The sequence below is a fragment of the Neomonachus schauinslandi genome, chromosome 6 (assembly GCF_002201575.2).
Source record: "Neomonachus schauinslandi chromosome 6, ASM220157v2, whole genome shotgun sequence".
NCBI classification, from domain to species: Eukaryota; Metazoa; Chordata; class Mammalia; order Carnivora; family Phocidae; genus Neomonachus; species Neomonachus schauinslandi.
Window position 1 is genome coordinate 85436639 of NC_058408.1, and position 27531 is coordinate 85464169.

A 27531-nucleotide genomic window follows, 5' to 3' on the forward strand; every position below is an offset into this window, starting at 1 on the left:
TATCTATCTATCTATCTATCTATCTATCTATCTATCTATCTATCTATATCTATCATCTATTTAGAGAGTGCAAGCAGGGGAAGGGGCAGAGGGAGAGAGGGAATCTCAAGCTAACTCCAGAGCTGAGTGCTGAGATCATGACCTGAGCAGAAATCAAGAGTCAGAAGCTTAACTAAGCCACCCAGGTGCCCTGAGACCCATCTTATTACAATGTCCATTTGTGTGCATCTAACATCATCACTTAAGTTTGAAGAACATTTTCCCCACGAGCTAGAGAATCCTTCCTTTTAGCACTATAGACCCACGGCTAAATGAGAGAGGGCAAGGCCCCCAGTAGTGCCCGTCTACTGGGGTGTAAGGTGGGGCTTTGAGTTTAAGGCTGCCCACATGCAGTGATAGGGGCAATGTCCGATTACATGCTGAAGATCACCACTTAAAGGTCATGCCAGAAAACTGAATCCCGCATATCCAAGTAACCTCTTGACCATTGTCTCTCAAACGCAGCCCTGACCATGGCATTTCCCTTCTCACCAACGTTCTCCACTCCCCACTGAATCAAGGTCCTGTCCCAGACTCTGGATGTTGTCACCCTCTCTAGTGTCACCTCCCAGGGCTGCCCATGTGGTTTCTACCCTTCAGTCAGACTAGGATCGGCCACCCCTGGGCTTCTGTCCTCCCCGCCTTGGCTCCTGCAGTGCCCTCTGCCTCATAAGCTCTCTTGCTCAAGTTTTGCAGGTTCTTGCCTGCTAACATCCCATCCATCTGTACAGACCCTTCCCAAATGCCACCTCTTCCTGAAGCTTTTGCTACCCTCCCCAAAGGAAGTGTGCCCTTTGATCTCAGACCGGGCTGGCTTCTAGGACACAGCTCACTGTCTTTGAGACATGTGGCCCAGGAGTGCATTGGCTTTCCTGCTCTGTTGGCCAATCCCAGGCCCCCGATGTCTGGCAAGCTTGTCCTATGCATGTTGTGTGGAGAACACCGTGCCTTACACTTAGAATGTGCTGCATAAATAGCTGTGTCAGTGAGTCGATTTTGTTCTAGATTTTGTCTGACTAGCTCCCTTGAGCTATGCAAGACTCAATTCTCCCACATGCTGGGCATAATTAAAATGGCCATGTGGTCCCTCCGAACCCACCGTTTCTAGGGCACAGAGCCCCATATGGTACTGGGCGCTGGCAGTCTGACCCTACCCTGCTGATCGAGATGCTTTTCATGACTTGTGGGTATTAACTCTTTCTAGTTAACTGCCACCACTGATCCACCCAAATGTCGCCGTACTAGGTGGGACACACTGATGTCCTTCCATGCCTGGCGTCTCAAGCATTCTTTCACCTAGTCCTGCTCACTCCCTTTTCTGAGCGACCTGCCAACAGCTGGAGAAGCCCTGTCCCAGAGCAGCATCCCCTCTCCAGATGGCAGAGAGCAGCTCTGTCTTCCAGTCTTCTCCAAACTGCTAGCCACAGGCTTGAAGAGCTCAGTAATCAAATAAACAAAACTGTCCTAGTGGTCAGCCTAAACTAAGCCTTGGGAACCCAATGGTGGGCCTTACTATTGAAACAGATGTAGTGACAGAGCCAGAGACTGGAAAACCTAGCACCTGTCTCCCGGGGGACAACTCATAGGGACAGGCAGGTGCAGGGAGGTCCTGGGAGAGGGGAGGGGGTTGGCCCACACAGGGTGCTAAGATGGGAATGGGGACACCCCCTCTCCCCAGTGAGGTAGTGGCAGCCAGACCTCCCAGATTCCTTGACCTCGTAAGATCCTTCCTTCCCAGTCGGCTCCCAGGACCCAGTGCCCACCCCCAAGGGGCCAGGTTATAGAGACTTTGTTCCACAGGGTCTGGGGGGTGTGGAAGACTGATGCCAAGGGGACAGGACTCTCAGGTAGAAGTCCACTTAGGGAAAGATCAGACCAGTCTTTGCTGTGAGAGGAGCACGGCTGGATGGCAAGCCTCTTCTGTGTCTACTGTGGGCCACAGGCTAAGGGGACCCCCCCTCAAGTAGCAGAAAATATCTTTGGTGGAAGAACTAAGCAACCAGGGGTTACCCAGGCAGCTTCTTTCCAGTGGATGTGGCCCAGATTTGAGGGGGGAGTCCCCTGAGGCTAGACAGCATAGAGGATCAGCTCTGTCCCCAGTGACTCGTATGTTTCTGGCCACTGAGCCAGTAAGGAGGAGACATGGTATTTGAATGGGGCTCTAGATGCTGATCCAGTGCTCTGTTCTGTGATCCGCCAGATCCAGAACCTCTAGATGGAGGCTGTTGCTGTGACCCTGTCCACATCGAAGAACTGTATCTATGAAGACCCTGCCTGCCCTTACTGCCCCCACCCAGGGCTGACGCAAAATAAGCAAATACTGTGAGGGGATCTACCTTTCCTTGATTTCTCAGACTTATTCAGTTGCCCTGGTTGTGAGTTCTTAGGGTGTATTAGTTTCTTGCTGCTGCTAGACAAGTTACCATAAACTTAGTGGCCTGAGTCAATACCGGGTTTATTCGCTTACAGTTCTGGAGTCTTACAGAGCTAAAATCAGGGTGTCAGCAGGGCTGGTTCCTTCTGGAGAATCTAAGGGAGAATCTGTTTCCCTGACTCTATCACCATCTAGAGGCACATAGATCCCCGGGCTCCTGGCCCTTCCTCCATTGGTCAGCCTCCTGCTGTGTCCTCGGGTCTCCTACTACTAACTCTGGCCTCCTCCCTCCTCTTACATGGATCCTCATGATGACATCAGACCCAGATGAGTAATCCAGAACCACCTCCTTATCTCAAACTCCTTACACCTGCAAAGTCCTTTTTACCATATAAGGTCACATATTCACAGGTTCGGGGATTGGGACGGGGGCGTCCTTGGGGGCCGTAATTCAGCCTGCCACACCTGGCAACTGAACTTATCCTTTCCAATCTCATCTCGCGTGTGATCACTGGAATGTTCAGTGTCTGACACCTCAGAGGCCCGCGCTTGGGTGAGGTCACGTTGGGTGTATTCAGTGTTGTATTCCCAGCTCCCGGCCAGGTGCCTGGCACACAGTAGTGACCAGAAATGGTGCCTGACTGAAGACCTGTTTCCACTTGGATCCCCCGTTCCTTACGGAGGGCACGGGGCAGGTATGAGGACAAGACCCATCCATGAAAGACCCGCCCTCTGAGGCCAGAAGCGGGGGTCCTACTGAGATGGCTGTAGTTCGTGTGCCTCAGAGCACACTCTGGCTGCCTGAACCCGGTGACAAGTTGTCCTCTCTTGCAGTGGCACAGCTCCCTGACGCTGGGGACATCCCATCAACAGCAACAGTAACAAAGGATGACATTCCCTAAGTGCCAAGCCTTTCCATGCCTAATTTAGCTGATTGCTCACAATCTCTCAGGGAGGTGCTATTATTATTATCCTCGTTTTATAGCAGAGAGGATTGAGGCTCAGAGAGGTGAAGTAGTTTGCTCCAGATCACACAGCTGGAAAGTGGCAGAGCCGGGGCTCAAAGCCAGGTTTTTCTGGACCCAAAGCCCAGGCACTTAGCTCATGCTGCTTTCAGATACTCAACCAACATGGAGGAAGGAGAAACCTGATCTTCCACCAACACTCCTTGGAGGCAGGGCTGGTGGGCTGGGACAGCCCCTCATCGCTGGCTGCATCTTTAGTCTTGAACAGATCCCCGTCCCTGGCATTCTGTCTGTTCAGGCAGGGCTGCCTATCTCCCAATGTCTCAGGAATTTGTCAGCTCCATTCTCCACTCCATGAAAATTTCAGATATGCAGTGGCCATAGCAACTTTCCAGATGTCAAAGTGACATTCCTGGGTGATGCACCTGCACAGCCTAGTGGCCCTCCCACAGGTGGAGGAGATGCTGACCAGCACTTACTTCCCACTCCAGCGTTGCCCAGGGGCGGGCTTAGTGGGGAAAGCAGGAGAGCCGAGAGTGCACCCGGTAGGTAGAGGATAGGGTCGGCATGTCATCCCCACACCTCATGCAACCTTGGTCCTAATGCAGTTGAGGGGTGGGATTGTGTGGACACAGTCATAGAACATAGTTCTCAAAAAGATGCTTCTATTTATGATTTTGACACCATTTTCAATGTGCGGGTTCTTTCCCCTGCACCGAGCAACACCAGCTGGGTGTGTACCAGTTCAACTCAATACCTGGAGACAGCATCAGATCCCATAGGTTAAGGGCTCAGTCCTACAAGACTGTCCACCACCCACTTCAGATGCCAATCTCAAGCCCACGTGTCACCTGTGCTTCTGGCAGATGGGCTATAGATCAGAGGTTCCCATGACCCCCTCCTCGGGTTTGATTAATTTCCTAGAGCAGCATCCAGAACTCAGAGACACACTTTACTTACTAGATTACTAATCTGTTAAAATGGGATAAAACTCAGGATCGGTTAGATGGAAGAGATCATAGGGTAAGGCTGGTGCCTGGAGAGGCGCGAGCACGAAGACGTACCCACATCCCACCCAAGCAGGTGGCCTCCTCACCCTCCCAGGGTAAAATCCAACTCCCCCCTTGGGGAGTCCAAGCCCACTGGGGCCTTTCCCATGCACCTTCTGAAATGTTCCCTCCTGCCGTGTAAGGGATGAGGACCCAGCAACTGGGACACCAATGGGTGACACAGTGGTGACCTTCCAGCCTCATCATTTCCCCAGGCAGCTTCTGAGCTTCTCATTCTTAGATTTATCTTCTGTTCAAGATTCGTGTGCCTGGTAAGATTAGCACACTGTTGACCTTGGTGATCAGGCAGACAAGGATGCTACGGGAATATGTTGGTAAAACAGGCCTCTGGCAGGGGATAGAAGCACACCAGATGGCCAGAGCATCCATCATCCCAGCCAGTGGGGTGCCAAGTGGGGAGAGGCTGCCATTTTCCTGCAGTCAAGATACTTCTCAGCTCAAGCCCTCACCTTTGATCAGCCTCAAGGGGGCTTTAGGGGCTGAATTGTGTCCTCCCAAAAAGATATGTTGGAGTCCTAACCCTAGTACCTCAGAATGTGACCTTATCTGGAGATGGGGTCTTTAAAGAGGTATTCAAGTTAAAATGAGGCCCTTAGGTGGGCCCTAATCCAATAAGACTGGTGTCCTTAGATACAGGGGAAGTTTGACACAGAGATAGACACACATGGAGGGAGGTCACCACGTAAAGACGGGGTGATGCAGCCACAGGCCAAGGAGCTACCAGAAGCTGGGAGAGAGGTCTGGAACCAATCCCTCCCTAGAGCCTTTGAAGGAAGTGGCCTTGTGTCACCTTCGTTTCAAACTTCTGACCCCCAGAACTGCAAGAGAATAAATTTTCAGTCTCCTAAGTCATGTAGTCTGTAGGACTCTGTTAGGGCAGCCCCAGCAAAATGCAAAAAGGTCTAAGTAGGACTTTCACAGATGTCCTGCTTTAGCCATAAACCTGGAGTTGATCCTCATCTGTTCTGCTCTGCCTGGAAATGCATTCCTCCTTCTATAAAAAAATCCCATCTCTGCCAGAATGTCTCTCCTTCCAAACCCCAGGTTCAAGGTTTTCTCTCCTGTGGCTCAAGCAAAACAAAGTCAGAACTTCTCAGCCTGGCTGTCAACACTTTCATCCATTCATCGGTCTTCACTCAACAACCATCTGTTGGCCTCCTACAGATGAGGATGGGTTGGAAGGATCAGCACCTTCTCCCTCCCTGGGCTAACTTGCAACCCAAGCACCTACCTTCTGGCAGATCCATGACCCTGAGCTCTTGTCCCAGCTGTCACTTCCACTGAGGATGTCCATCTTCAGTCCTGCTCAGCTTGCCCAAGTCCCACTCCAAGTTCTCCTCTTCCACGAAGTCTTCCAAGAGTCCATGCGTTTGTGGGGCCCCTTCTCCACTGTCCTCCCTCAGCCTCTCACTTTCCCCCAGGGCTAGTCCTTGTCACTGTCTGTCTTGAGATCCAGTTACTCGTCTACCTGCCGGTGTCACTCACTGGCCCAGGACTGCCAGGGTGAGCAGTGAATTCCTCTTTGTGTCTCCAGTACTGTACCCGCACAGAACAGACACTCACTAGTGTCTGTGAATTGCTCACTCATGAATAGTGAATCGACCAAATCTAGTGCATGGGCTCCGGGGCAGCAGAAGAGCAAGGATGAGTCTTTGTTCCCTTGGGTGGGGCTCAGGGGCAGCGCTGTAGACTGAGGTTCTATTTCTAGAGCTATGATGCCTTATTCCTGACATGGCCTCACCTCCCGGCCTGCCCTGTCTGGCTCATCCCAGTTTTGTGGCCTCTTCCCAGGGGTTCTACCCCGGTGCGAGCACCTGAGACCCACTCCTTTGGGTGATTTTAGATTCTTTCCCACTTCAGATGAGAAAAATAGAGCCAGACACCCTTCCAACTTCCTTCCTTCCCCCCCCCCCTTAGACCCTTCCAAAGGAGGTGGGTGGGATGGAGGGAGGTTCAGGGGAAGGGGAAGCTCCTTTCTTGCAGAGAGGTTTCAGATAAAGGCAATGTGAACCTGGAATGGATGCAGTGTAGCTACATGTCGGCTGGCTGGACTCAGGAATTCCTACAGAGGGAAATTTTCCACCAAGCCAGCCACTCAGGCTTTGGTAGATGGGAGACCGTCACTGAGGTGCTCTGCTCCCCAGGTCACAGTTCAGCTTCACACTAATGGAGGCCTTGAGTGCAGAATAAGCGGACCTTCCCCTATCTGTTGGCCATGTGCTCAGAAGCCCCGCTGAGTGGACCCCTAGAAGTGGACTTGGGAGTCAAGGTCTGAGTGCAAACCCTAATTTTCTGTGACTGGGTTTCTGACCGTCTCTGAGCCCTTGTGTCCTTACCTGGGAAATGGGGTAATGATACACACCCCGTGGGGCTGTCTCAGGTTCATGGAAAGCCCTGGGTCCAGGGGCTGGCACTCTACTAACAAGACCCCAGAGAGGCTTCTCCAGAAATCGCAGGGACCCCAGTTTTTCTGCTGTTGGCCATCCAGTTCCTCATAATAGCACGCTCATTTTGCTTTGAGAAATTGCCTCTTCCCCATGGGGTACAGTCTGGTGGGAATGGAATAGGCCCTGATCCCACGGTTTTCACCCCCATGAGGGGCAAACACATGCCCTGATCTAGGCCAGCAGTATGCCAGCTCCTTGGAACTCAAAACTGAGCAAAGAGACAAAGAGACCTAGAAGAATGAGCATTTGTTCCATTGCTCTCTGGCCTCCTGTAGATCCCGCTTCTTAGCATTTGGAAAAGCCTTTGGAGCCCGAATGCTGGGTTAGAATCCTGACCCACATACTCTGTGAGCTTGGGTGAATCATTTCATCTCTCCCTTTCCCCATTTTTCTCAACCACGAAAGGGGGGATAATGGCGGTAGCTACCTTACAGTGTTATTAAGCGAGTTCATCCATGTGAGGAGCCGAGAAGAGGGCACCGCACACGGGCTATGTGCTCACTGTTGCTACACTTGCTCAAAACTCCCACTGATTCTGCGAGTACTCAGAAAAAAAAGTATTTTATTTCCAACAAATTCTCTTCGAGCTAACTGGACTTCATTTCTTTTGTTTGCAACAAAGAACTCTACCTGATTTAGTGGTTAGGAGGCCAAGCACAAAGATAGCCAGGTTATAATTCATGATTCTTGCTGCACCTCGATGAAGGTGATCCTTACGGAGATGGTGAGGTGGGAGGCCTCTTTTCCTTCCTCACCACGACTCAGCTTCAGGCTCGGACTCTCCAAATGCTGACAGCTTAGGAGTTCTCCGTGAACTCCTGCCCCCGGGCACGCAGGGGGAGCAGTCGGGCCCGTCAACTGGGCTCCGGAAGCTGCCAATACTGATAATGTCAGAGCCCCCACCCACACTTCCGGGCTAGGATGTAATGCTGAGGTCAAAAATAAGAAGAGGCAAGCCTGGTGGCGAATATCACCGGGAAGTGGCTTCCAATCATCAGATATACCCGTGGGCACACGGTTCCTTCCTATTCTGATAAGGGGGTCAGTGAGTGCCAAATGACCCTCAGGAGTGCACATGTGCAGGAACCAGACTCAGAATAATTGGAAAATTCATGCCCCGCTGGGACTCGGGCTTGTCAGTTCCCGTTGCACTGAACTGGCAAAGGCAGTCGCGGGTCCCACCTTCCAGACACAACCCACCTTAGCGCAACTGTCACATCTCGGTGCCTCTGCACCTGCTGCGCCCTCCTCCTTGCTTTGCCAGCACACACAGTCATCATTCAAGTGTCCCTCCTTCATGTTGTCTTGCCCCCCCAGCCCCAGCCCTCCCAGAGTCTACGGAGATGCACCTTTTCTGGGCCCCCATGCCACCCCACACCTTATCATATTATCCTGTCGTCATGCATTTACTGTTTCTTCTGGTAACCTGTGTGGTCTTAGAGGATGGAGACTCTATCTGCTTCATCTCTGGATGAACTACCAGGGTATAGGCAATAAGTATTTGTTGAATAAATGATTTTTTGTTGTTGTTGTTAGATAAACGACAGGGAAGTTTAAAAGTGAACCAAGGATCGGAGGCAAGGACTAGAGCTCTATCTTAGCTTTGGATCTGACAGGCAATATAACATTAGAATGATTGCGCAATTTCCTTTCTTACTCTTTGGGCTCACTTACTCTAAAAAAGGATTATGTGGATCTCATTTGTCATTAACCACATAGAGATACTATGAGGAGAATATGCTGTGGAGGTATACTAATGATCTCAAACTATCACTTTTAAACTTGCTCAGGAAGTGCTAGATTTATAATTCTACCATAGTAGAATACATGGATTTTAAACAAAATGAAACTATCCAGAAAAAGGTTTAGGGCAGAGCGAAGAAGTTCAAAGCAAACCAAAGTAATAAAAAAAAGACAATTTTTGGGGTGCCTGGGTGGCACAGTTGGTTGGGCGGCTGACTCTTGGTTTTGGCTCAGGTCGTGATCTCAGGGTCCTGGGATCGAGCCCCATGTAGGGCGCCACCCCCAGCAGGGAGTCTGCTGGAGATTCTCTTCCTCCCTCTCCCTCTGCCCCTCCCACCCTGTGCTCTCTCTCTCAAATAAATAAATCTTTTTTTTTTTTAGAAAAAGAGAATTTTTTGTCACCTCTGGATAGTATGCCCTGTTCCAGGAGTTGTATGTGTGACAGGGAATATCTATCTCTCCCTAGTTCAGGGAATCATGGGGGAAAAGCCCAAATTAAAAAAAAAAAAATCAAGTCTAAAAAGTATTTTATTTCCAAGAATTTGTTGGAAATAAAATACTACATAACCTAAATATGGGTCTGGCAGAGGACACAACTAGATTTAAAAGTGTTTCCTCGGTGTTATGCAATCAAAGGAAAAGAGAGAATTGTTTTGACCAAGAAACAGGGCAAGGCTCAGAAGAGAGATGCAAGATATGAAGTGGAAAGAATGTGATTTTATCAGACTGTGTAAGCAAGTTAAGCCATCGTAACAAACCCCCCACCTACACACACACACACACAACTCAGAAGCTTCCAACGGCAAAGATTTACTTCTTGCTCACATAGAGTGCTCACGGCAGGTCACCTGTAACTCAATTTCATGTCCTCTTCATTTCAGGATCCGCCTAAAGGAGCATCCCACATTTGAGATTAGGAAAACAGCCACAGCTGGAACACATACTGACTCTTAGAGCTTCTCCTGGGAGGTGGCGCACATGACTTCAGCTCTCATGTCATTGGCCCACGCGAGTTACACAGCCTAGCCTTGTGCGGATGGGGCAAGAAGTACAAAGTACTTTGAAGAAATAATAAAATTTAGCAACGTGATGCCTGGAGTCAGGCTGACTTTGGCTTTCCTTTACTAGCCATGTGCTCTTGGGCGAGTCTTCTATAGAATCTATATGTTGGGGATTATAGTGCCTACTTCTTACTTAAGACAATTAAAATTGAAAAACATACCAGAACATGTGCCTTTTTTTCTTCCTTCCCCTGGGTCACCCACCCTTCCTTCTACCATTGCCTTCTTCCTCCATCCTTCACCTTCCATGCTGCTGACTTCAACGCAATGGATACGACAGGAGTCCCAGTACAGCTTAGGCAGGAAAGTATTTGAGATTGATCAATCTATCATCTATCCTGTATCTATCTATCTAGCCACTATTAAGGTAATTATATATGTGTGTGTGTCATACACATTGTAAGTTATAAGAGTACAGATGATTTTTCACATTTTTCTTTGCATCTTTGTATTGTCTGAAATTTTTTTTTAAAGATTTTATTTATTTATTTGACAGAGAGAGAGACACAGCGAGAGAGGGAACACAAGCAGGGGGAGTAGGGGAGGGAGAAGCAGGCTTCCCGCAGAGCAGGGAGCCCGATGCGGGGCTCGATCCCAGGATCCTGGGATCACGACCTGAGCCGAAGGCAGACGCTTAACGACTGAGCCACCCAGGCGCCCCTTGTCTGAAATTTTTAAACAATAAGTATTATTTCTTTTACAATCAGAAAAAACAATAAGGCTATTTCTGTTAAAAAAAAAAAAATGGGGCGCCTGGGTGGCTCAGATGGTTAAGCGTCTGCCTTCGGCTCAGGTCATGATCCCAGGGTCCTGGGATCGAGTCCCACATCAGGCTCCCTGCTCTGTGGGAGCCTGCTTCTCCCTCTGCCTCTCTCTCTCTCTCTCTCTCTGTCTCTCATGAATAAATAAATCAAATCTTTAAAAAAAAAAATGTCACTAGGATCACATTTGAAATCTCCACCCTGAACTGCTAAGGAATTTTACAGCTGAAAACTAACAGCTCTGTGCTCTTTCCCACAAATACCTTCTAATTCAGGACATTTAAATGTGAGAACAATGTCCTGATGCAGCAATACTATATATATATTTTTTGCCACTTTTATTTTAATTCCAATATAGTTAACTAAGCAGTAACATTTCGTACGGTAAACCTGGATGGTTAATATTTTCAATATAGGTACTTTTGGTGATTATTGTGAGGACTCATGGGAAAGTTATAAGGATGAAAAGTTGTAAGGATGAAACCTGCCTCTCCTGCATCCTTCTCCTACTCTTTGCCCAGAGTCTTCAGGGCCCTGCAGATGTCCAGTGCTGTCACCTAATACCCCTAGCCACCCCCACCGCACCCCCTACCCCCTGCCCCAGGACCTCATTGCCCCTGACCCACAACTGGAATCTAAACCCCTATACCCATTAGTGAGCCTGGTCTCTGCCACGTCAGGAGCAAAGCCATTCAATATGGCTGAATATTTTCACAGGGCTTCAGGAAACGGTTGGTTTAATCTGCCTGGATTTGGGACTTTTGCCTTTCAATTGCCAGCTCTTTTTATGTTTCATTCCTCCACCCAGATTGACTATGAATGTTATTGTGTGCCAGGGGTTGAACTGTGTCCCACAGAAATTCTGACATGGAAGTCCTACTCTCCAGTATCTCAGAATGTGACTTCTTCGGGGTTAGGGTCACTGCAGGTGTAATCAGTTAAGTTAAAATGAAATCATCATGGAGGAGGGTGGGCCCTTATCCGATGTGACTGATGTCCTTATAAAAAGGGGAAGTTTGGGCACAGTGACACACACACATGGGGAGAATGCCATGTGAAAATGGGAGGTCTCAGCCGTAAACCGAGGAACCACCCCAAGCTAGGGGAGAGGCCGGGGACCCATCCTTCTCTAGAAGCTTCAGAAGGAATGTGGCCCTGCTGGCACCTTGATCTCTGACTTCTGACCTCCAGAACAGTGAGAAGGATAAATTGTGGCTGTTTTAACCCACCCATTTGTGGTCATTTGTCTCCGCAGCTCTAGCAAGCACATACATTCTGTATACTCTTCTATCCTGCCACAGACTCTTTCAGAGGTATCCACAACCTGGAATCATATCACACACAGTCTGTCTCACACCATAAATAGGGGTGTCAGGTTAAAAGGAAGCCGGTCAAGGTCCTGGTACCTTCAGGAGAGAAGTCGGGGACTATAATGAACGAGTGCCTCGAAGGTACAGTAGCTACCTTCACTTACTTCCTCTCACTTCGTCCCACACCAGCCTTTCCAGTGTGAGGAAACTGAGGCACAGAAGCATCAGAAACTGACCCAAAGACAGAGCTTCAAACCCATCCTAGACCTTTTGATTTCAATTCACATCCTCCCCATTACTTCAGCCAGTGAGGGACCAGACGGTTGGTGCAGGCGATCCTGGGATGGATCTCTCTAGGCATCCATTTAATGCGACAGTGGGAAGTGGTCCCATCCAAGGACAGCGCTGCTTCTTAGCCCTCCCGCAGGAGGACTCCTGCGCACGACCTCTGCCCTGGTGCCCTGCCACACCAGACTCGGCCTTGACCCTCACAGTAATAACCAAGACAATGATGCCAACTGTGGCTTTCTCCTACTGAACACCTGCTATGAGGTGTGCACTGCCTTAAGTTCTTCAAGTGCATTATCCCATTTAGTACAAGGTTATTCCATGGCAAGACAGAGTTTTAGGACTGTTGTCTCTAAAATGAATTTTCTTTTTTTTTTTTTTAAAGATTTTATTTATTCATTTGAGAGACAATGAGATAGAGAGAGAGCATGAGAGGGGGGAAGGTCAGAGGGAGAAGCAGACTCCCTGCCGAGTAGGGAGCCCGATGCGGGACTCGATCCCGGGACTCCAGGATCATGACCTGAGCCGAAGGCAGTCGCTTAACCAACTGAGCCACCCAGGCGCCCTAAAATGAATTTTCTTATTCCCTGCATTCTACTGCCTCCACAGCACTAAAGATTTCAGTAACAGCACTTTAGCAGACTTCTGCTCAATCTAGTCTCTGGACAAGCTGTAGCAGTGCTTACATGATGTATAGCATTCTTGAATCACTATACTACATACCAGAAACTAACATAACACTGTATGTTAACTATATTGGAATTAAAATTTAAAAACTTAGTGAAAAAAAAAAGACATAGCAACGCTAACATCCAGGGAAAGTCACACCGATGTTTCCAGCTAGCTTCTGTCGTGCCACGAGATCAGCTCACTGTTTCTGATACCACTTCCACATATAATAAGGGGGGGGGGCATGCTAATGAGCGTGGATGGCTCTTTTCAATCAGGGGCCCAGAAAAATGCAAAATCCCTCCTCCCCTCATTTTCCATGCCATTGGCAGGAATGTCCCCCCACCCCCTTCATGAATCAGTCTGTTCCATGATTCACCATGAATTAATAGGGACTGCACTGGAATAGTCATTTATGGCATTGTTATTAGAATACATTTTGGTGTTATCACTATTCCTTTATGAAATAAATGTTTCTCATAGCCTATCAGGTGCCGGCTGCTCTGCTGGGTACTGTGAATACAAAGATAAATAAGACACAGTTCTTGCTGCCAAGACTTTCAAAGTGTAGTGTTATTTATGCATGTGATGTATAAAGTTGGTTAAATAAAGAAAGACACCTGGTAAGTCTGTTAGCTGCAAGACACCATTGATAGGTATAAATAAGAAAAGTCTAATCAAGATGGGATTTTATTTTTAAAGCTGTCTAGAGTATTAGAATGAGCGTCTATAAAGACTGGGAAGACTCAGTTGGCAGAAAAGTGAAATTGGGCACAGTCAAGACCATGTTTACATGAAGACAAGCCAGACACCAGACAGCAATTCCAATCATGCGTGGATGGTACCAAACAAGTCTGGGATAGGATGTCAGGTGCACAAAACCCTGGGACCAGAATCCTGACTTTGCCAATGTGTAAAAACCATTTGCTGACCAAAGGCAGGTGAGGTTCTCTATCACCTAGTAACCCAAACTGCTTCGTTAGGATCAGGCCAACTGCAGTCACTGGTAACCATAATAGAATTGTCTTTGTGACAATCATGTTTGACAAGAATTGGTCTTAGAGTTTTCCTTTCAAGGTCACATTACAGAAAAGAACATTTGCCTTTTTGTTGGGACACCTCCTTCCTTTTCACCTCTCCAAATTCTTCCTGTTGTCTGAAACCCACCTCAACTCCCCTCTTTTCTCACAATCCTCCCTCATGTCTCTGTTGGTATAACTCCCTACTTAGGGTTGGTTCCATACGCTTTCAGCACCAGCTACTTATGCTCTGGCGTTCTTTATTTCTTGTGCATTAGTGGAGAGATGAACCCTCCCGTCTATTTAATGCCTGGAGCTAAGGACCAAACCCAAATCATCCTCTTAATCAACCTTTTGGTCTGTTCCCTTTCATTGCCTCCTTCCTCCTGTGAATCTCTTTTCTCATCTAGCTTTCTCACTTTTCTTTTGTCTCCTCTCTTCCCACCCTTATCCTCTTAACTGAGCAAAGCAGGCTGCAATGTTCAGAGGTTTTTGCTACCAGGTTTTACTGGCAAACAGGGTAAATATAACAACCTGGGTAAATGATAAAAATTTACAAGAATCTTCCAAAGGAATATAGCCAGATTTCCTGTTCTCCATTGAAATTGAAATAAAGCTAACATCTGATCTTTCTTAACCTTTCAGGCTAGATGTCCCCTTAAATGTGGCTTCTGGAATCCATTTGTCACATTATTTTTTTATCACTCCAGATCTACAATGTTTTCAGTAAGTCTCACATGCTAAAAACTGGGTAATTGAAGATCCCTTTTTAAAAAAACAAGAATCAGAAATGGCTTCATACTTCTCAATGTCCCTCCCCTTCAAGTGAATATATGTTAATCCCTGGCACTCGACTATCAGATAATAAGCTGCTTGAAAGTAGGAACTAGATTTTAAACATCTCTCTTAACACCTCACATATTGCTGTACATTTAAGTTCCTTCTTTCTTTCTTGACTGATAAAACTCCTCCTCATCATTCAAGACATCAGCTCAAACATCATCTTCTCTTCAATCTCCCCTCACTACTCTTTTCCCCTGCCCCTTCTGAAACTCTAGGCAGAATTAACTGCCTTCTCCTCTCTGTTCCCTTACTGGTTCATTCACATTTCAAATATGGCACTCATTCCACTTTTTACTATTAGTTCTATGTACATTAGGTTGGTTATAAAATGATCCCTCTCCTCCAGTCAGCTGTGAGCTCTCATATGGCCTATTTTATATGTATCCACAGCCCCCAGCACAGCCTGTGATTTACAGTAGGTGTCCAACGAATGCCTATCCAATGGAATGTTTTGATTGGATAATACAGAGAGCCATGAGATGATGTTTGTCCTTCGTGTGCTAGAGGAAACGCCAATAGACTCAGGAATGAAGGTACCTTAACAGTGCAGCTTTAACTCATACTTTATTTGGGCCCCAACACAGAGATCACACCATTATCACCATCACCACCACCACCACCATCATCATCTGACACCCAGCAAAACCCAAACACGGCAGATGACAGCATGAATCCTGCCTGTTTCACCCAGATGGCTCTGAAGCCTGTGTACCCCAACTGAAAGAAGCAGCTTTGGGAACCCGAGGGGCCCGTGTAACTTCTTCTGATGTACATGAAGCAGAAATCACTCAAGGAACAATTTCAATTTTGATTTAATACTATTGGAAGCTACTTTTCCATGGGTCTCTCATTTCTGTAAGTCTGACCAATGAGGGACGGATCGCTCTTTTTCTGGATACTCTTTCCAAGAATGTTTGTATAGACAACAATCTTGGAAGCTAGAGATGCTGTCTCCCTCTGGAGCTATGTGCCCCACACTAACCACCCTTTATAAAAGATTTAGGCTCCCCAAGTTCAGGGTTCTTCTCCTGTGATACAACCTACTATGTGTGCAAGCGGCGTCTGGCCCTCTTATTACCGCCCACTGTGAATGGGGGCTCAGGAAACTGGCACAAACATGCGGATACTCTGACTACTGCTATTGCTATGAGTGATAAATTGTTCTTCATTTCTGACCCGGGAGTCTCATGTCTTCCGCCTGCATCCATGAAATTGTGGTAAGTGAATTTTGCTAGCTGTACATAGGCTAAAATTCCAAATCTCCCACAGTTCCTGACACTATCACCCCCAGGAGAATTTTCTTGCCTTTAATATGCCCTGATTTGCCCCCTGTGAGGAAGACAAACATTCATCAGTGAGAAGCTGCAAATACTTGTAAAGGAAACCAATTTGAGGGGCAATAATCACACCCTCTGAACAAGCTGATGGTATGTGGTGATTCCCATGAAAGATGTGAAATAAGGTGAATGATCCTATTGTCTAGAGCAGGCACAGTCATTTGGGAGTCTCTGAAAGGGAGCTGTCACATGTCCCAGTGACTGGGAAGGCCCCTATTCCTTGATCTGAATGTTTTCAAGCAGCATTTCTTTAACAGTGACTGAGCACTGCTCAGAAGTAGGGTTCTAGCTTAATGAGATTTTCCAGAGGTTTCTTGTTCTCTTTGGTTTTATTAAAGCAGGCCACTGTTTGCTTCTTTATTAATCTATTTCAAAAGGTATTTAAGGCAGTAGAATTCAATAGCGCATACTTTAGAAGAGAGAAAGAGAAGGGTGGGGACACAAAATGAAGCCAGAAATAAGTCTTGGAATCTGTAACATAATTAAATCTATTATGTATGCACCAAATATTTGGCTCTAAACATTATAGCAGCTGAAGACAAAAGTGAAACCTGATTAGTTACACAATCCAAAGAGACCGTTAGATTAAAAAAGGGCAACATCTGCACCCAAGAAGTTGGCTTGCAAGAGGAACGTGACAGTCACTGCAGGGAAGTACAAAGCCCTATGAGGACGCTTCTCCCTTCCACAACAAATTCCTAGGCCACTAGAGAGAAGCAGCAACTCCTATCCTTCTATCCCATCGCTCTGAGCAAGGTGAAGACCCCATGTGGCTGGAGAAAGGGAAAAGAGAAAAACCCTATCTTTCTGGGTGAGTTGCAGAAAATAGTCATTGGTCCAAACTATTTGAAGCTTCCTACTGCTAGAGAAGGGGCAGGACAACTAAGAAAATGCAGAGAAAAATCTGGAAAGGGGCTAATCAGTTGACATGACACATCCTAGGAAAGAATCAGTGAGCTTGAAGAGTGGTCAATAGAAATTATTGAAACTGGGGCGCCTGGGTGGCTCGGTTGGTTAAGCGACTGCCTTCGGCTCAGGTCATGATCCTGGAGTCCTGGGATCGAGTCCCACATCGGGCTCCCTGCTCAGCGGGGAGTCTGCTTCTCCCTCTGACCCTCCCCCCTCTCATGCTCTCTCTATCTCATTCTCTCTCGCAAATAAATAAATAAAATAAAATAAAAGAAATTATTGAAACTGTAACACGAAGAGACAAGAAGAACGATTAAAGAAAAAAGAACCAGAGCATCTAAGAACTGTAGGACAATATCAAACTATCTAACATATATGTAATTGGAATTCCAGAAAGACAAGAAAGAGAGAGAGAACAGAGCACAGGAATTATCTAAAGAGATAATATAAGAGAATTTTCCAAAAATAATAAAAGATATCCACCCACAAATCTAAGAAGCTCAGAGAATCCCAAGCAGGATATGAACGTGTAAACTTCTTTCCGTTACTGCTGTCTCTCTCCTAATTCAAGTCCCTATCTTTATAGCCCAAACTACTCCAATAGCCTCCACTTGGTCTTCCTGCTTCCACTCTTGTCCCCTTACTATGCGGTTTGTAAATGACAGTTAGAATGATTAAAAAAAAAAATCACTTCCCAGCTTAAAGGCCTCCAGCTGTCTCCCACTGCATTTACCATAAAATCCAACCTGTTCCCTGTGGCCTGCCATATTCCGAGTCCTCTGCACCCGTCCTATCTCCCTGCTCTTGCTACTTATTCATCTTTTTTTTTTTACACTCCAAACATAGGGGCCCATTTCTGTCCTACAAATACATTGGGCAACTTCCACCTCTGGTTCTTGGTTCTTGTCTTCTGTATTAAACATGCTGTCTTCAGAGCTGAACAGAGCTGAACAGGGCTTCAGAGCTGAACAGGCCAGTTTTTAAGTCTCGCTTTTTCAACCTTCCCCCAAAAGAGTCCACCAAGTCCTTTTTATCACATTACTTTACTTCCATCTTAATGGATATCAGAAATTATCCAATATCCACTAAGAAATCATCCAGTATCAGAAATTATCCAATTTATTTATTTATGCTTTGTTGATCTCCTTTCTCTTAGGACTATGTTGCTCTTTGTGGGAAGGGAACACATCCTTCCGTGGCCTCAGTGTTTAGAGTGGTACCTGGTATGATATAGACATTCAAGATTTCCTTGTTGATTGAACGAGTAATTAGTTGAATTGAAGAATAAATACTCATTAAGAGCATAAGCTCAGAAAAAGGACTTAACGTTCAAAAGACACCATCAGCTTTTTAGTTATCTATAGTTAAGTATTAGAGAATACTTTTAGTTATGTGGGTATACCACTCAGCTGATAGGCAAAGCTAACCATATGACAACACATAATTTATTGAGTGATGATAAGCCACCCTTTTCCCTTTAAGAGGCCTATCATTTGATTATTCATATTTTATTGGTTTCCTGGCTTTATTACTGCCACCCAGAATCAAATTATTAACAAGGATTGAGAGATTGGGCAATATTTGTACAGATATTTGCCTATTTCCTAACACAACCTTGACCTCATTTTTAAAAACTACGTACTCTCTGAACAGATTTTTCAAATGACATGTGACCAAGGCCCAGCCTTCTGGCAGGTGCCAATGTTCCTGTCTGCTGTGTCTGTCATTTAGACCTCTTCCACACTCCTGAGTTCACCAGCCCCACCTCACCTGTCTCTGTCCCTTCTGGACCATTCCGTACTCTCTCTCTCCTCCAAACCACTTATCCCCTCTAGAGCCCCTTGGAAAATGAAGAGGCGATGCTACGTGATCTGTTACATTCCTTCCAGCCCTCAAACTCTTTTATGCTATTTATTCTAAACAGGATGTTTTGTCTCTTCCTCATCTGTTGACTTCCATTTTCTGCTGCTCCATTACAGTCGAATGAAAGAGGGGTTGTGTCCCAATCTCTGTCCCTACCTTTTAGAATATTTCTTCCATTTGTACTACTCTTTGGATGATGCTCCACACATCTGTTTTTGTTCAGATACATACACAGCATTCTATTCCATTTTTATAATTAATCAAAACGTACAATGAAGAAATTTAAAGGATCATCTTTTTACAGAATCATTTCACAACTCGCTGTGCACCTACAGCAAGCCCCTACACCCCAAGTTCCTCATCTGCAAAATGAGGAGGCTGGAATTTATGATGTCTGCTGGAAACAGCCTATTTCAGGAATTAAAAATTTTAAATCCTGCACAGTTTTTGCTTTGCAAGAGGAAATTCTAAGCAGGGAGGAGTGAATTCACACCCTCCCCCGCACCCCCCCCACTCCCCTCCAATGTCACCTGGATTCTCCCTTGCCCCTTTAGGTTCCATGGTTTTGATACTTCCAACCTCCACCACTCCCTAGGCAGGCCTTTCAAAACTGGCTAAAGAGTGGATAAAGCACTCTCTTTGTTTCTTTATAGAACAACTAAGTAGCAAACCAAAAGGAAATCCAGAGATTTTTAAACAGTAAATCTGTGTCTCTTCAATCCAGGAAAGCAGCAAAGAGCATTTGTCCAGGATTTCCTTCTCCTGAGACACCCATGCTGGAGCCCAGAAGGGCCCAGACAGCTCTGCACACACCTCCACCCCTCAGAGATTCCCACTCCTCTGGGCCACATGATCCTTGAACACTGCATTGTCTCCCAGCACACAGAATTTGCTGAACCTAAATATTCTGTTTAGTGCCGGAGTAATTAAGTAAGGCTCTCTCTGCTCAGACTCCCTTGAGTCCACGTATTGAGTATCAGCTTCAGGCTTGAGGGGGCACCACATTTCTCAGATGACTTGTACAGTTAGAAGTACGGGCCCAGTGTCCTGGACCCCAAAAAGCATCCCTATCAGGGCTTCTCAAATTTTGAAGTACATACAAGTCAACACGGGATCTCGCTAACATGCAAATCCCGAGTCCATAATTACCGAGGCAGATCTCAAGAATCTATATTTCCAGCAAGCTCCTGGGTACGGCAGTTGCTATTGTTCAGCTGACCACACTGTGGTCACAGGTCCTAGTCTAGAGGTAGCACACTGTTTCCCTACAGAGGACCAGGTGGTAAATATTTTCGGCTTTGCAGTCCACGGAGCTCTGGTGAAGCTACTCACCTCTTCCAACAGCCACTGTAGCGAAATGCAGCCATAAGCAATATGTAAACAAATGAGCATGGCTCTGTTCCAGTAAAACTTTATTTACAAAAAAAGATGGTGGGCGACGGTTGGTCAACCCTTTCCCTAGTCTGTCTCAAAGATGAAGAGATAAGCTCCCCTGTAGAACTCTCCCCATTGTTGACATCCGCAGCTAAAGTCTCATCACCATGAATATCCATCCACATAAAGGACCTCCCACTGAAGGCTAAAAATACCATACCTCAACCATGGAATGACACCACCGAGTACAGTATGAACTATATGTACTGCTAGTAATGGTCTTTCTCATTCTTCAAGGTCTTCCCAAATTCTAAACCCTCCTATCTCCATAAACAGTCTTCAAGAAGAAGGTAAAAGCAGTTCAAGTTTATGGATTTTTGCCTTCTGCTCTGAAACCCACTTTCTGTTTTCCAAATGTGTGGAGTGCTGAGGAAAGCATATCTTTCAAAGGTTGTTAACATAAGTGTTCTTTCTAATAATTGTTCCAGAATACCGACCTGCTTGGAATTAAATCCAAGCATGGGGCAGGGCTATAGCCCAGGTGGCTTTGAAAACATGGTGATGTTAACACAGAGGGTGGTTTGAGAGGCTGTGGTAGACGTTAGTTATCAGAGTAAGCTCATGTTTCCAGAAGTTGAAACAGATTAGCCGTTGGTTCTTAGACAACCTGGGGCAGATGGAACAGAAGCCAGTCTAATACTTCATTTCTGAGAACTTCAGAATTGGTAAAAGAGTCAACTTCTCAAAAATCCAGGCTTTCATTCAGATTGAGCATATTTCCATGCCATGTGCTCTGAGGACCCTGATGCATTTCAACATTCAGTAGCACTGGACTTAGAATAGTCAGCTAGGGTGCAGCAATCAGCCATAGAATAGTAGAACTCAGACCTCCCCAAAGGGTTTTACCAAGCACTTCTCTCTACCAAACTCTCTTCCCCCCCCCATCCAACCCCACCCTAAAGTGCCTCAGGTAAGCCCTGAAGGCTTGGTCTTTTCATAGGCCTTCAAATCAAGAGGGGTACTTGGGCAATAGCTGCTCAGCTCAAACCAATTTTTGAGAGAAGGCAGATTGCCAACTAGTAGTTAAAAATATAAAAATCTAGATACTTGTAATCCTCTTTTAAAAAAGAGATATAACAATAATGTGACGAAAATAGGAAACAGTAATTACTAGAAACAAGATAATCCACCTTATTTTCACTCCCCATGATCCCTGTCTACATGAATTTTTTTTATTACTTACATAATTTTTCTATTGGGAGAAAATAGGTATAAACTTTATGGAAGGCAATTTGGCAACAATAAGACTTCTATCTTAAGGCCAGATATCTTTTCACATAGTATCTCCATATTTAGAAATTTAACCTAAGAAAATAATTAAGAGGAAAAAAAAAGAGTATAGGCATAGATTTAACTAGAAAGATGTTTATAACAGCAAAAAGACTGAAAACAACCTAAAGTCCAGCACTGAGGAGTTGATCAAATAAAATATTAAATCCTTATGAAGGAATGGCATGCAGTCATCACAAATGATGTACAATAACTGACAGAAAAGATATTTATATTATATTATTAAAGAAAAAAGACACAAAATAAATGTATGATAGAACTCTACAAGAAAACCCTAAAACATTAGAAACTTTTTTCCTCTCCAAATTAGAATTTGGAGATATTTAATTTTTACATTTCTACATTTGTAATTCTAACTCTTAACAAGTATTTATTACTTGGTCTACAAAGTACTACCGATATTCAAATAAGTGTACTTATGATCATAGGTCACCTATGATTACATGTTCTGCCTTTCTTATTTATATATTATTTCTTTTATTTATTTATTTTTAAGATTTTATTTATTTATTTGACAGAGAGAGCAAGAGAGCACAAGCAGGGGGAACAGTAGAGGGAGAGGGAGAAGCAGGCTCCCCGCCAAGCAGGGAGCCCGATGCGGGGCTCCATCCCAGGACCCTGGGATCATGACCTGAGCCGAAGGCAGACGCTTAACCATCTGAGCCACTTTAAAGGCTTTATCCTTTTTATAAAACAAGGTAGGAACATGATGCTGACAAGCCAAGTGCCCTTTGGCAGACCCTCAAGACATGAGAGTAACCTGATGTCCTGTTTTCCCTGAGATTTCTAGGCCTTATCACCTCCTTTGCTCTTGCCAAGTGCTGACTCATCAGGAACAGTAATCCTGGGGTATCAAGGAGATTTTGTTTTAATACTCTCTTATTTTCCAGGGTTCTCCAAAGACTTCTAAAGAAGGGTTTATCCAGCATTTTATACCTCAGTTCAGGAATCAATTTCTACCCATTTTAATTCAGGGTTGACCATTTGCACCCAGCAGGAGTTACAGACGAACTGGTTGACATTCTGCGATGTGTCACTCTAGGGGAGAGATACAGTTCACAATGATCCTTTCCCCCTGGCTTCAGGAAAATTAGAATTCCATGATCAAAAGGCAAAAAGACAAAAGCTCTCCTGGAGAGCTCCCCTTCTGTGTCCTATCTTTCACACCATATTGTTTTTTTCACATCAGAGGTTCTTTGAAATGATTAATCCTTTTCCAGAAGAATTATCTAAAAATGTGTTACAATAACCAACATATGGAAACAACCTAAGGGCCCATCAATAGACGAACAGATAAAGAAGATGTGGTACACACACACACACACACACACACACACACACACACACACCCCCCAATGGAATACTACTCAGCCATAAAAAGACTGAAATCTTGCCGCTTGTGACAACATGGATGGACCTTGAGGGTATTATGCTAAGTGAAATAAGTCAGAGAAAGACAAATACCACATGATTTCACTTATAAGTGGAATCTAAAAAACAAAACGAACAAATAAACAAAAGACAACCCAGACTCATAGATGCAAAGAACAGAGGGATGGTTGCCAGAGGGGAAGGGGTTTGGGGGGTGTGAGAAATGAGTGAAGGGGACCAAGAGATACAAACTGTCAGTTATAAAATAACTAAGTCATGGGGATATAATGTATAGCACATGGGGAACACAGTCAATAGTATTGTATTAACTTTGTATGGGGACAGCTGGTAATTAGATGTATCATGGTGGTCAGTTTGCAATGTATATAAATGTTGAATCCCTATGATGTACATGCAAACCTAATAGAATATCGTATGCCAATTATACTTCAATAAGAAATTAAATACATAAAAATGTGTTTAGCCCAAACCTAAAGTTTTTACACCATTTTCCAAAAGGTGATAATCAACCTTGTTTTAAAATAGATTTCAGTGTCACTTAGAAGTCTCTTTGCTGAAGAATCACTAATTAGATGGCAAGCCCCAGTCACGCTTCGGAGGAATTAGAGCAGGGCTTTAATGAAGATTCCTGCAGTCACAGGAGTGTTAGGGAAATGTTTCTGTCCCAAATCTAGTTCTGGTAGTACCACAAGGCTTTGTCAATGCTGCTGGGATTTTTGGATAATAACAACAGAGGCTTTAAGTTTTACTGAAGAATTTAAACTGTCCCCGTAGGAGTGTGAAATCGAGTGTTCCAGTTTCTCTTTCAAAAGTAGCCACCCTCACAGTGGAGTTCTAGACACCTGCCCACAAAACCAGACCAGACACTCCACATGTGTTCCCTAGCCCCTCGTTGAGCCGCTCATAAACACTCAACAATTGTCCTTTCTGTAGAAAAATAGCACCTGCTAAAAGATAACAGAAGAACTTCTATTCATTCTTGAAAAGTATCTTACATCATTCTTTCTGGATTTGGGAAGATGTCTTAGTTCCCTGAAGCTGTGGCAATGCGTATAAAATTGAGACACCAGATTCTGCATAGTCCTGTTTCCCACAGATAACTTTCCCACTCGGTTGAGCAAATATCACACGTGCTTACAATATTTCCTCATAACTTTGCATTGTTGGTTGAGGATAGAAATGTTCGAAAAGTGCCGTGGGTACCAAGGGAAGGATGACCAATGATTTTTTTCCTGCATAATCTTCGTTCTTGAAACCATAGCTCATTATCCAACTCACTTTTCCTGGCCAGAGTCTTAGTATCTTTTAAGATTGCATGCTCATCTCAATTCATGTTGGTTTCCACTCTCCACTGAGTCTAAAGATTTAGGTGGCAACACCTAGAATTAGTTCTGGCCTCTAGGCTGTGAAAGGTAACAGCTTGTGAAATCTGAATGTGAACCTACACTTCCTGTCTTGGCAACTGATCACTTTCTTTATTTGTGAAATGATGTCTCTTCTGCAAATTTCCCACTCCAAGGTGGATGTCTAATGTTTTCCCCATTTCTTTTCTGATTTTCTGATTTGAAAATGTTAAATTACAATAATAGCACACACATTGTAGCAGATGAAATTATATAGTAACTGAATACAACAAATCTATAATAAGAAAGATTAGTCCCTTCTCTTCTCACCTATGTTACCTTTTTTGTCCATTTCCAGTTGGATGATACAAGGTAACCATGGCAAGTTGCTTATGTCTTTCCTCCTCAAGCAGAATACATAGTTCATGTTGGGCCATTTGGAGACCTTCTGCCTCTTTGGGGAGTGAGAGTTTACTGGAAAGAGGTTATTGAATGATAAGTGTCCAAATTTGCCGATGTAGTTGGGGTCATCACACAAGGGACTCTAACTCTGTCAGGCCAGAATCACTGACCTCAGGTGCCAAAGAGTCCAGTTGTGTGGCTTGGCCTTTGGATAGAAAATTAAGGTGAATGTTCATTAGAAGAACTGACCCCACTCTCGCCTGTGGACCTGAACAAGGATGTGACCTGATTTTGAGGATTCTCCCTCCCAGGGTCAGGTACTGAGGACACATTGATAGCCACGAGTTGGCACTTAGAGGCTGTTCCATTTTCACTTGGGAGGTGGCAGCCCCAGGCAAGTCACTGGGGAAGAAGGCTTGCAGCAGCCTGCAGAGGAAAGTATGACTTGATCGGCAGGGTCCCCACATTCCCGCTGCCATGAGTGGCAGAGTCCCAGCAAGAGAAAGTCTCTGGGGAAAAATGATGCTCCCTTCTTAAAAGGGCACACACCCAAATTCTCAAATAAGGCCCACGAGGAATTATATCTTCCCTCTAGGCTGAGAGGCATTCTGGGGGTAGAAAGGGCTGGAGACGCTTTGAGAGAGTAGGCAAATTTCTGCTCTGGAAGCTGAGGGGAATTCCGCTCTGTAGGAAATAGTGTGTCCTTTCACTGAGGGCTGGGATAGTATCCTTCCTGCCTTCAGGAAGATGAACCAAGAGCGAGGAGACATCGGACATTTTCCTGCAGGTGGGTGGGAACACTTGCACTTAAAAAATCTTTTTCCCTGGAGGAAGGGGGCCCTCGATGCCATAAATCCGGAAGGGCCCTCAGGATAATTTATAAGTCAACTTGGGGAATGAAAAAACCCTGCTTCTGCATTCTGGGTGCCCTTTGTATAGAATCATACGATCTCAGGAGGGAGTGGCCGAGTAAGTCATCTTTCCATGCCCTTCCCATTCCCAACACCCCGTTCAGAGCACTGGATTCATTTCAGCATTTGTCAAATGACTGAGGAGGGAATGAATGAATGAATGAATGAAGTAATTCCTGCCTTCTGCCAACTCTCCAGGGAGGAGGCCAGGCACCCTTCTCTCACCCTCTTCTTTGCACCTGTGCCCCCGCGCCCTGCCCCGCCTGCGCTCACCTTGTGCTGCTTCCACACGGCTCCCAGCGGCTTCACCTCGTGCTTGCCGTGACGGCCCTCCTCCAGGCACAGGTAGCACACCGGCGTTCGGCAGCTCACGCAGTACATGCTGTAGCTCTCCATTTCGTGTTCGGGGCACGTAGGGAACTTGCGGGCCGAGCTGCCCCCAGCCGCTCCGGCGCCCCCCGGGCTCTTGCAGCCGCCGCCTCCGCTGGGGGCGCCCTGGGCCGCGCCTGGGGATGCTGAGGCGGCCTCGGCGGGCGCGGGCGGCGGCGGCGGCTGCACCAAGCGATGCTTAGCGAAGGGTCCTCGGGATGGATGGCATTTGAGCTGGCAGGCAGCGCAGTAGAGCACGTCGCACTGCTCGCACAGCGTGGCGGCCGGCTCCGGCGGGGTGCGGTCGCACAACTGGCAGATGGCCACTGCAGCGGCTGCGGACGCCCCGTGCACGGCGCCGCGGCCCTGCTGGTACCGTTGCACGATGGCCTCGAGCAGCCGGTTGCGCTGGAAGCCGCGCAGGCCTCGGTGGTCCAGGGACGCGCTGCGGTGGCACTGCGGGCACGTGATGGAGCTTGAGGAGGACGAGGACAGCGAGGAGCAGGCGGCACCCCGGGCCGCGGCGGCCGAAGAGCCAGGCGGCGCAGGCACCATGGGCAGCACGCGAACCCCGTTGGGGGACTTGAGGCTGGGGGTGTAGGAACCATAACCGCTGTCTGTCTCGCTGTACAAGCTCAGCTTGTCCGCGTGGTCCCCGCCACCTCCCGCACCGCCGCCCAGGCCGCCGGCTGCGCTCCCGCTCGCGCCGCTGCAGGCCGGGCCCGCCGCAGCGTCGTGGTCCAGAGGGGGCGCCGCGCCGGCGCCGGCGGGTAGCCCCGAGCCTCGGGAGTGCAGAAGCGGCTGGGGCAGGTGCTGCTCACCGTCCGGTGTCTGCACGGCGATGGTGCGAGCGCAAGGAAGGCAGACGTTGTGGGAACAGGGCAAGATGATGGGCTCCCGAAACAGGGAGCCGCACACGGGGCACTTCAGCTCCTCCTCCATCGCGGCGCGGGCAGGCCGAGCTGCTCACAGCTCCGGAGACAGGCGGAGGGGACCAAGCGTGGTTAGCACCGGAGAGGCTGCAAGCGAGGGCATTACACAGGCATGGCCACTTCACAGCCCGGGGGCACGCCCCTCTCTCTGTCCTGGGGCCACCGCCCTAGGACCGCTGGGGGCAAGAGAAGGGGGAGGGTCCTCACCTCCTGCCCGCGAGGCTCCTGCGCCAGCGGCTTCAACCTGCGGCCAGAGTCCGGAGCCAGTCGGCTGCCCTCTCGATGGCCTGTGAGGCGCTCTAGGTGATGAATCAGCACTAGCGCCGCCGCTGGCTGCAGCGCGCGTCTCCTCTGCACATCAGGACCAGCGGCCGGGCTGCCGTTCCCTGGCTGTTGGGTTTCAACCCCTCGTCTCCAGTGGGCAGCTGCTCAGGGGCTCCCTTTTGCTCCGGCCCCGCCCCAGTCAGAGCGATCAGTAGGTGAGAAGGCGGGTGAGCAGGCCCTTTGGCCGTGGGGCTGGGTTCAGCACCACGAGGCGACGGACAGCGCCCAGAGCTTGAGGTGGAGCCGCCGCTCCTCGCGCGCGGACTGAGTGGCCGCCACCTGGCGTGCAGGGTCGCAGCTCCAGCGACTGTCTCGGCGGGGCCCGGCTGGCTCCGAGACCTTCGCTCGCCGCCCTCCCCGGTGGCTGCTGGTGCGAACCAAATGCGCCCTGGGGGCTTTTTCCCCGCGGCAAGGACTGACCCGCTGCCTTGGTTCG

General features: G+C 47.1%; 1 protein-coding gene across 1 annotated transcript in view; it reads right to left on the reverse strand.

The window, feature by feature from the left end:
* TRIM67 (tripartite motif containing 67) overlaps positions 1–26781 on the reverse strand; it is a 46446-nt gene extending 19665 nt beyond the window's left edge. The window contains exon 1 of the mRNA XM_021696196.1: positions 25744–26781. Within this exon, the coding sequence (XP_021551871.1) occupies positions 25744–26781 (1038 nt within the window). The remainder of the gene's footprint in view (positions 1–25743) is intronic.
* Positions 26782–27531: the final 750 nt, after the last annotated feature.